We start from the raw sequence: 9448 nt of genomic DNA on the forward strand, positions 1-9448 counted from the left end.
CCCCCTCAATTAACGAATTGATATATATGAAGTATTACCAATAATTCAAATATATATTTATATAAAAATATAAAATAATATTAATTAGATTTTAAACATATTTACAATACGTTTAGTTTAGACCATCTAAACTTTGCGATGATCGAAAGGGGTTTCTTGGATTTTTTTTTATTGTTTTCCCCACACTATTTTTTCTAACAACAATGATAAAAGTACTCAATATAAGCCAAACACGTAATTCACCATAATTAATAGAGGCCAAACATGTAAAAGTTACAAGAAATTCTTCAGCTTCCCAACATGTAAAATGTAAATGAAATATCACATTCAAAAGTGGTTTTTTCTTTTTTATTTTGTCTTATAACATCTATATATATTATCGTCAAACCCTATCTTTGAAAACTATTCTTGACAACTACACTGGCACCAATCAGTGGATAAATGGTTAAGTTCAACACAATCGTGCACACACTTTTTGATACATGGATGGACCAATGTAGATATCAAGAAGAACCCAGTATTTCGTGAAGGAACTTCACCTTCTTGTAAGCATTCTTCTTTACTTTGATATTGCTTTCCTTCTTTCTTAAAAATTCAAGAACTCAGTTTTGATGATGTGATGGCGTGAGGATGGAAGAATTGGCATGTGTCATTTATAAAGGATCAATAGTTTCGAAATGTATTGTGTGGAAAAAATTAAGACAACCATAATGAAAATAATCCCAATTTGAGGCTTTCAATGGTTTAGGTGGGATAAGATCTCTGAGGCAGTAATTGAAAGTTGAAAAACTTTTAGTACCATCCTTGAGTCACCCACTAATACTAACGTCACCACTTGAGTTATCCAATTTGCCAGTCAGATCCCCTATTACTAACACTGTTAGTCTCAGTTAGTTTATATTTATCAATTTTTTAATTATTAACCCATATTTTATTTTTTGAATAAATTTCAATTATTCTTTTGAAAAAAAAATTAATGGTACTCCAAAATGGATTTTTGCACAAAACACATCGAAGGGAGAAGCGGGTGGAGAGAGATTTTAAAAAATAAAAGTTCGTAAAAAATGAGAATGAAAATTAATACAAAAAAGACTCTTGTTGTCACATCCACCTAACCGGTATCCATTCACTCAAGGGAGTGATCCACAGCCCAACAAATCAGGTCTCAGACAATCATAAACAAATCCATATAATAGACTAATTATGAGTAGGAATAAATTAATGTTATATATATAATTTAGAAATAAATCAAGTATCAAGGATCTCAAGGATCTCAAACTAAGTCAAAGTGCAGAAGTGATGACATGACTAAAGTAATCAAACTAGAAAGAACAAACTAAGTCAAAATCTAACTCTTCTAATGTTTCACCTTTTTCTCTAAATGTTTTACACTTCTAACTTAGGGTTGGAGTCTAGCTCGTAGTCCCACCGGCGAATGAGGCACCTTCTGTTATTGTTGATTGGAGCCATAATAGTACTTCACACTGGTACTGGGATCATACCATGAGTCACAACCAGTTCCCATTGTTTCCTCAAGCTGTATAATCAAAGAGAAAAATCTCCGAACTTGTGCTTGAGATTTCTTCTTCACCTACATAGACATCTAAAAACAACATTTTTTTTTCCGAAGGGTGAGCTCAAAAGAACTCAGTGAGTAGTTCACAAACATATAGCCATAATCATAGTTTAAGTCAAAACATCATGTAGTGCAACATGACATGAAGTGAAATGCAACAATTTTACTAAACTCTAAGTAATGCTAGTCTCCATATGATAGACATGCATTAGGATAGAACTCCAACCTCCTCTAGGTAGGTCTTGTCACTCTAATCTCTCATAGGTTGGTTACCGGTATTGAGATCCCAGGTAAAGGGTAAAGGCATCCCTCTGGACTATCACCATGGCTGGGGTTTAGTTCACCATTCTCTCACTACATTATTGGCATGAGTACTGGTGCATGTCAATGATGTACCTAGCCCAATGCAAGTCAACTACTCAGTCACTTCAACCTAGGTCTAGATACATCCCCTCATGCATCTCACACTCTTGGTTCAGTATCCCCTATGGCTCCAACCAACTCAAACTACATCTCCTCTTAACCCTATTAGTCATCCACATATAATGGGCGGAAAGCTCTCATGTCCTCTCACAGGTTGGTTACCGGTATTGTAGCGTCCATGAGCCCAAGCCTATTATGTGCAACCCTACCAATGAATGGCTCCCACAATATGGTTGTGACCTCTCATGTTTTGATTAGCTGTCTTGAGCACCCACTACCCCACACATTGCTGTCACGAGTCACTTGGCATCAATACTCACGCCGATAGGGTGTGATATGACGGGGTGTCTAACTATACTCTTCTAGACCTCCTAGTTATGGCAAACAATAACTGTGAAAAGTAATGGCATCATTAGAGGAGCAGTGTCCCATACCACCTCCGTTGATATTATAAGCTAGGAGCACCTCAAATAGGTATTCCCCAATTCACAATCACAACAACAACCACCTCACACAAAGAAGTGAAAGGTTCAAATCACATTCAGAATCCACATTCCAAGTCAAGTCCATAATGCCTCAAGTTTAATCCATACATCAATATCATCATCAATCATCATGTATTCTGTAATTTCATAACATAATCATCGTTCCTAAGTCTTATAACAACAATATGTATATCAATATGCAAGTTTCAAATCGAATAAGAAAGAGACAATGGTTATATGCCTATGAACGTCCTCACCTTGCAATCGATTTGCAACTCCACAAAGACAATCAAAAGGTATGTTCATGCTTCCCAAAAAGTCCTAATAACATGCTAGTTCAAGGTTAGAAATAACCCTAGAGTTCTTATATCGAAAAGAGAAACAAAACTCAAAATCACAGGAAGTGGTTGGTTGGGTGGGTTGTCTGGGGCGACTAGGGCAGTTGACCAGGGGGTACTGGTCAATTGGGCTAGTTGCTCAAGGCGACTAGGTCAAGCAACTAGTCTCTGAGTACGAACGAAATTGACTCAAATGGATAGTAGGCTTCCCGATTGGGTTCTAAACCATTTCCAAAATACATAGAAAATTATGAAATAATAATAGAACATGATCTATCATTAAGCATCAATCAACACAAAAGATATGAAAACCTAACGAGTCCTAGGTTGGGTCTTTTTAGAAATCAACCCAAAAGAACACGGGTGAACTAGAATGAATGGGGATCCACTCTAGGGTAAAGAGAAAGGATGAACTAGGTTAATACAGTAACTAGAAGCCTTCCACTAGGTCTAGTTAGTAGAAAAAAACAACGGCGAAAGAAAGCTAGAAGAATGGAGATGAGTATTAACCTTAGAGAAGAATAATTGCCGCACATAAAGCTTTTGGTAGAACCCCACATTGCCTTTCACCTTTGCGGAACACTCTCTAACAAGCTCCTTGGTGTCCTTTGACGACTATGGATCATAATGACACGTTTTAGAATCAAAACACATTAAATAGGGCCCCAAAAATCAAAATCCCGATTTTGCCATTTTTTCACCTAGAACCTTGGAATTTAGTTCCAAAAGTAGAATGAAGGCCCCAGAAAGCCATGGCTCTACCCTAGCTCCTAACCTACATTCCAAAAGGATCTTATACCTGATTTTTGGAACCTTCCTCATGTGTCATCAATGAACACTTGATCCATCCACCAAATCCATCAGTGTTCGAGTTAGTTCTCCTTCCAAACTCTGACAGAACTCCCAACTCAACATCATCTCCATCAACTTCCATTGGTTTGAACTCCAATCCAATGGTCTCTCTCTGGATGCACAATTGGCTTCTACTTGCACTCCGAGTTATGGACTAACAATATGGATTTCCGGATTTAGATCATGGGGGATTTCACACTTGTCATTTGGTTTTTTTTTCTTTTTCCAACTTGAAACATCATGCTCACATACATGTATATTAATAGGTAGAATACGTCACAATTGTTTTGTTTTAGGATCCAAAATTCATTATTATTTAATATGTTAGAGGTATAAGTCTTAAACAACTAGATAGACACCTAACCAACAAATAGGTCTAGTTTTTGGAAGGCTAGTTTAGGCTTCTTTTTCTAATTTATATTTATTTTTGTGACCCATTTATGAATAATCAATTTTTTTTTGGTAGAAAGCAAATTTATTGAGGATCATCCGATGCAGCATTAGAAAGAATCACAAAGCCAAGGAGGGGAAAGTAGCCATATAGTGGCATCCTCAACCAACTGAGCCTTCCGGGCTAGAAGATCCACTAAAGTATTGCCGTCTCTAGTAACAAAATAGATAAATACAATCATCAAATGATGATGCAAAATAAATAATGTCTTGAACTATAGGGGTAATACTCAATGGAGGGGCAAGCTAGGATTTTCCCTAAACAGCAGTTCACGAGCTCTAATTTATCTAATTCAAACACCACCAAGCGCTAGTCCTCTTGGATTGCATAAAACATTGTCATATGGAGTCCTAGGGCCTCACCCACCAAAGTTGAATTAAACTTAACCGGATCTGTATAGCCAATAGAATCACACCTGTATGATCACGAGCGACCATACCAAGACCACACCAAGCACCCTCATCAGCAAAGGAGGCATTAGAATTAAGTTTCATCCATCCCAATTGAGGAGGTTCCCATTGCAGAAGTAGAACCTCAACCTTATTTTGGCTTGATGATCAAAATGGAAGGACACCATGAATGTGTTCATTAGCTTCACTTTTGCTATTGTTGCCACCTACATTGGAGACCAAGATTTTCTACCAAAATAATGTCATTCCTAGCCACCCATAGTTGCCAACAGATAAAGAGAGATGCACCTAGAATTCATCTTTCTCATACCTATCCTTCATCAAGATGTGCTGAAAATTGAAAACTCATTCATGAACTCTAGGCTCGACCAAAGGTGGGATATAAGAGAGATTGCTAGCAAACCACGTTGCCCTTGGCAAAAGCACACCCTAAAATAATGTGGTTGAAGGACTCAATCAGAAAACCACAATGAACACATGAAGGATCCACATGAAAGTGTCTCTTTGCCATCGCCTCACCCAAAGCTAAATCACCTACGCAATCCCACCATTAAATTGTCTAACTTTTGGTATAGGTTAATAGGTTATGAGTGATAAACAATTTTGGTCCAATTACTACTAGACATAATATATTATATAAGAAAAACTAGGTTTGGTACCATTGGATGGATAATATATTATGCATCATTAGTTTAGTTTTCTATTTACCTTGTAAAGTATACATCAACTTTAGTTTTGGTTTTGACTTGCTTTTATTGAATTGGGTTAGTTTTGATGGTCCTAAAATATTGTTAATGTGGAGATGAGAGCAATGTGGTGGGTACAAAGAAACAAACACAAGGTTTTGTTCTAATTTATTATAACTCTATATTTTTACCCCTACATGTTCATTAAATCTGCATTAAAAAAAAAAAAGTAACAATTTATGGTGATAAATCATAATAGCTTCTGATCTACTTATGAATTTATGTTTAAATCAATTTATTTCAACCCTTCCAAATCTAAAGATCATAGGGCTGAGGACCTCTTCATACTGTTACAGCATTGAGAGGAAAGAAAAAGTGAAATACATAAGGCTCCAATTGCGGAAATCCAGGGAATAGTGGTGGAGGAGCAGCGACTCGAATGACAAAGGAGAGCTGGTCTTGTGGTAAACATGGGTCATAAATCATACCAAATACATCTATTTAAGTTTATGATTCAAAAAATTATACATTTAAACTATACCGAAAATAACCCTGTTTAATACAAGATTAATTAGAGTCAATAGAAATAATCTGAACCAATCCAGCCTGATTCAATCAGATCAATATCAATTAGGGTAGGCTTGAGCTAGGCTGAACTCATCAGGATAGTGTTGGTTGAGACTCTTTAATTTAACCCTTAATCAAGATTAAGGTTAGTTTGAACAAAAGTTTAAAGTATCCCATGATACCATATGATACTAGTCGATATGTATCCATATTTGACCCAATCGATACGATACATTTTGATACGTCTCTCAATTAGATTACACTAAAATACATTAGCTAGAGCGATACAATACTTGATCTAACGATACCGATACTTTAAATTTTGGTTTAAACTGAACTAAAGTTCTAAACCTTGGTTTGAAACTTAGATTTGGTAAGACTCGACCTAACTCAGGTCATGTCTCGCCCCTATCAACCATAAAATATACCTTTTGACATTTCTATATTAGCAAGTAACTCTACTCAACCATCGAACAAACACTTGATTTGATAGCTGACCCCATAGAGAACAAAGATGGAAGACCTTAATAAATTCTGAACACAAGTGTTTGTAATTGAACGTACCCGATAGTCAATCTTGAAAATGTCAAGTCATGGCTACCGACCAAAACAACATAACCACTTCAACTGGTGACTTCTTTTCCACAACTATGAGAACAACCCTTTTCATATCATGAACTTTTACTACTAATCATTCTTGCTTAGGGTTTAATTTATTATATTATGATTAAATCTTTTTTTCTTTGAATTGAAAATTTGCTTTTCTCAAAACGTCATCACATACCTCATTATTACGCACGCATTTGTCTCATTAAATTTTGGTTTTAGATAAACTTAATCATACAAGTAATTAGAGAAGCTATTTGAACTTTATTCCTTCTAGTTTAATTTCTATTTCTTTGTTTCTCATTAAAAGAAAGAACAAAAAAAAAAAAAAAAACAAAAATTTTGTCAAATTTGTAGGCTATAGGAGAAATTTTTTTGTGGTGATAGATGGATTAGGATCCGTAGACTTAGGGGATGAGAGGAGAAAATTTTGAAGGATAGAGGTTTGAACTCAAGATCTTCTTTGTTTTACTATTCGTGTATCTCTATATAAAAAACTATCACCATTGTGTAGAAGTACTTACAAGACTACCACCACCGTGTAAAAGCACATCCACATTTTGCAGATGAATTTTGGTTGATTCGTTTTCTACTCTTAGATGGGTCCCACTTAAAATATCTAGATGAGTTGGGATCCTCTACTTGTATGTAACAATAAAGAATCATGCTTTTCTCATAATGTATCGTACATTTAGGAGAGAGCTCCATTTCTGTATACACCGATAATTAAGTAAATCAGAGGTAAGCCCCCTCCTCCAAAAATGGTTGATTTAGGAGTATGAGAGGAACACAATACTATCACTCGACAAGTATAGAATGCGAATTCTGACCAAATCAACAGTAAAGATTGAATGATTCAGCTAACTCCACCTAAAATTAAATTCAAATTTTTTTTTTTTTGGGTTGATACAAAAATCAGCAAAAAACTAGAATCACTATTACAAATTGAATTCAAATTTCTGTCAAATATATATATATATATATATTTTCAGTGTAAGATATTTTTTTAACCCAAATATAGAAGTCAAAGCTCATTAAATGAAAGATTTATCTCCCTGAAACCAACTACATGGAACCTACCATGGGACTCATTATATAAGATATTCCATATAATTAATTCCTGAAGTACACGATTTAGACTCTAGGGAGCGAGGTAAGATGAAAAATTACAAAGAAATAGAATTTTGCAAATACTGAAAACCTCAATGTCCTTATAACCAAACAAAGCTTAGAACAAGTAATTGATCACCCCAGACATGGAGATATATAGTAAATAAGTTTTAATATTTTCTTTCCATCAAAAAGGAAAAAATCCAATGAGAAAATGGCCTCATGCTCAATCACTTGCTTGGAAGTATTTTACTTCTTTGATTGTATTAATACAATTCAGTATAACACTATTTGCATGATTGAGATAATAAAAACTGAAGACCCTCAGTAATTTCTACCCTCTTTCTCTTCCTCTCCACTAATGGAACCCCCAACCTAACTCCAAACAGTTTAGGCCTTTTATCTTCTTCTATATCATGTTTTGTACCAGTGAAAACAGACACCAAATCAACAAGTTCTTGGCATTTCTTCTTCATAGTCACCAGTTCTGAGCTCAAAGCTCCATTCTCCTTCTTCAGCCTCTTGTTTTCATTGCAGAGACTGTTGTAATCGGACGACAACGACGACGTAGATCCTCGGTCTTCATCAGATTCTTGTGGTGCAGCTTGGGCTTGTGCAGTTGCATTATTAGAACTCTTACTTGTCCATGTCTTCCTTCGCCTTATTGAGCATAATAATTCCTTTGCACCCCTTCGAAACTTGTCATTACAAAATTCCCACCTGTTCGTTGTTACTTTGCGAAATCCCTACATACAATAAGAGTTGCATAAGTCATGAGAAGATGAGCACTAATCACTTTAACTTCAATAGATCTCCCTGTAACTTCAAATGAAATTCGGGGCAAGTTATGGTTTTTAAGCTACTACTGATCATGTGTGAAAAGGAAAAAAAATCTTAGAAGATGATCTACCAAATATTCCTAACAAGAATAGAATAATGTTTGGTGGTTGGGTTTGTGATGATGTTTCTTCTTGCTTTTTCCTTTGTTTTCTCTTCCACTTTCTCCCTTTTTTTGAGGGGTTTGGTGTTATCTATTGAGCTTTGTTGAATAAACAAGAAAAGAAGAAGAGAAAAAAAAAAAAAATTTGCTAAGGAGGTTGTAGATTACATACATAAGTGTTGAGTTGTCGAACGAAGCTTGCAAAATTGGAGTGTTTGAAGAGAGTAGGAAGAAGATCACTTGAGAACTCAGCTGGTTTCCAGACTATGAAAGAAGTTCCATCAGAATTCCATGAGATAACGTCGTCGGTGCTCGAATCTTCGATGAGCATGTAAGTTTTGGACAAGAAAGGTGGAGGGGAGGATCTCCTAGCATGTTCTAACAGACCTAATTCATGTTCCTCTTCCTCAGAGATTGCCTGAACCATGTTTGGTTGCTCCTCCTTTTTATTCTTAACAAAGAGAACTAGATAAAGAAGGAGAAGTAAGAGGAAGAGAGAAGTCTTAGTGGGAAAAGAGAAGATTGGAAATTAGGAATTCCCAACCCCAACAATAGAAACCCTTGACAATTCCACAGTACTTCATGAGACAAATGGGGAGATCTTGTCTTCTCCCAGATCAAAGAAAAAGATAAGAGGAAATGAAAGAATTGATTGAAACGCATTCACTAAGTCCACCCTCTTCTTATATATAGAGCTTCTCATGGAAACAAACTTGCATTCAGTCTAATACCTGATTCGTGTACTCAACTGGAGATGTCATTTTCCTAGGCTGCGTTTGGGTCGATGCATTCCTAACTTATAGTAAAATTGATATTTAGCAAATTTCCTATTAATGGAATGTCACTGAAGAAGCTGATAAGGATCTGACATGGCTACTCATATGTGCTGGCACTGGTTTTGAACCTTTGATCGGAATATATCAAATCAAATCAAATCTTTATTAAGGTAATTTAGAATGAAGAACAGTACGGAATTTTTTTTCCTTGGAGCTACTGCTAATTGT

At 35.7% G+C, this 9448-nt stretch overlaps 1 protein-coding gene across 1 annotated transcript; it reads right to left on the reverse strand.

The window, feature by feature from the left end:
• Positions 1–7711: 7711 nt before the first annotated feature.
• On the reverse strand, positions 7712–9067 carry HSFB3 (heat shock transcription factor B3). Its single transcript, XM_089137690.1, has 2 exons — positions 8617–9067; positions 7712–8250 (listed from the first exon to the last, which is right to left on the reverse strand). The coding sequence occupies exons 1-2, from the start codon at positions 8869–8871 to the stop codon at positions 7792–7794; spliced, it is 714 nt and encodes a 237-aa protein (XP_088993816.1). The 5' UTR covers positions 8872–9067; the 3' UTR covers positions 7712–7791.
• Between the last annotated feature and the right edge of the window lie 381 nt (positions 9068–9448).

This window comes from Hakea prostrata, chromosome 10, assembly GCF_041222555.1.
Source record: "Hakea prostrata isolate BN-2017 chromosome 10, UWA_Hpros_2, whole genome shotgun sequence".
Lineage (NCBI taxonomy): Eukaryota > Viridiplantae > Streptophyta > Magnoliopsida > Proteales > Proteaceae > Hakea > Hakea prostrata.

Coding starts and splice junctions, on each gene's coding strand:
- HSFB3 (XM_089137690.1), bottom strand. CDS start 8,871: ATGGTTCAGGCAATCTCTGAGGAAGAGGAACATGAATTAGGTCTGTTA. Junction 8,251..8,616: donor TTCGACAACTCAACACTTAT/GTATGTAATCTA, acceptor TATTGTATGTAG/GGATTTCGCAAAGTAACAAC.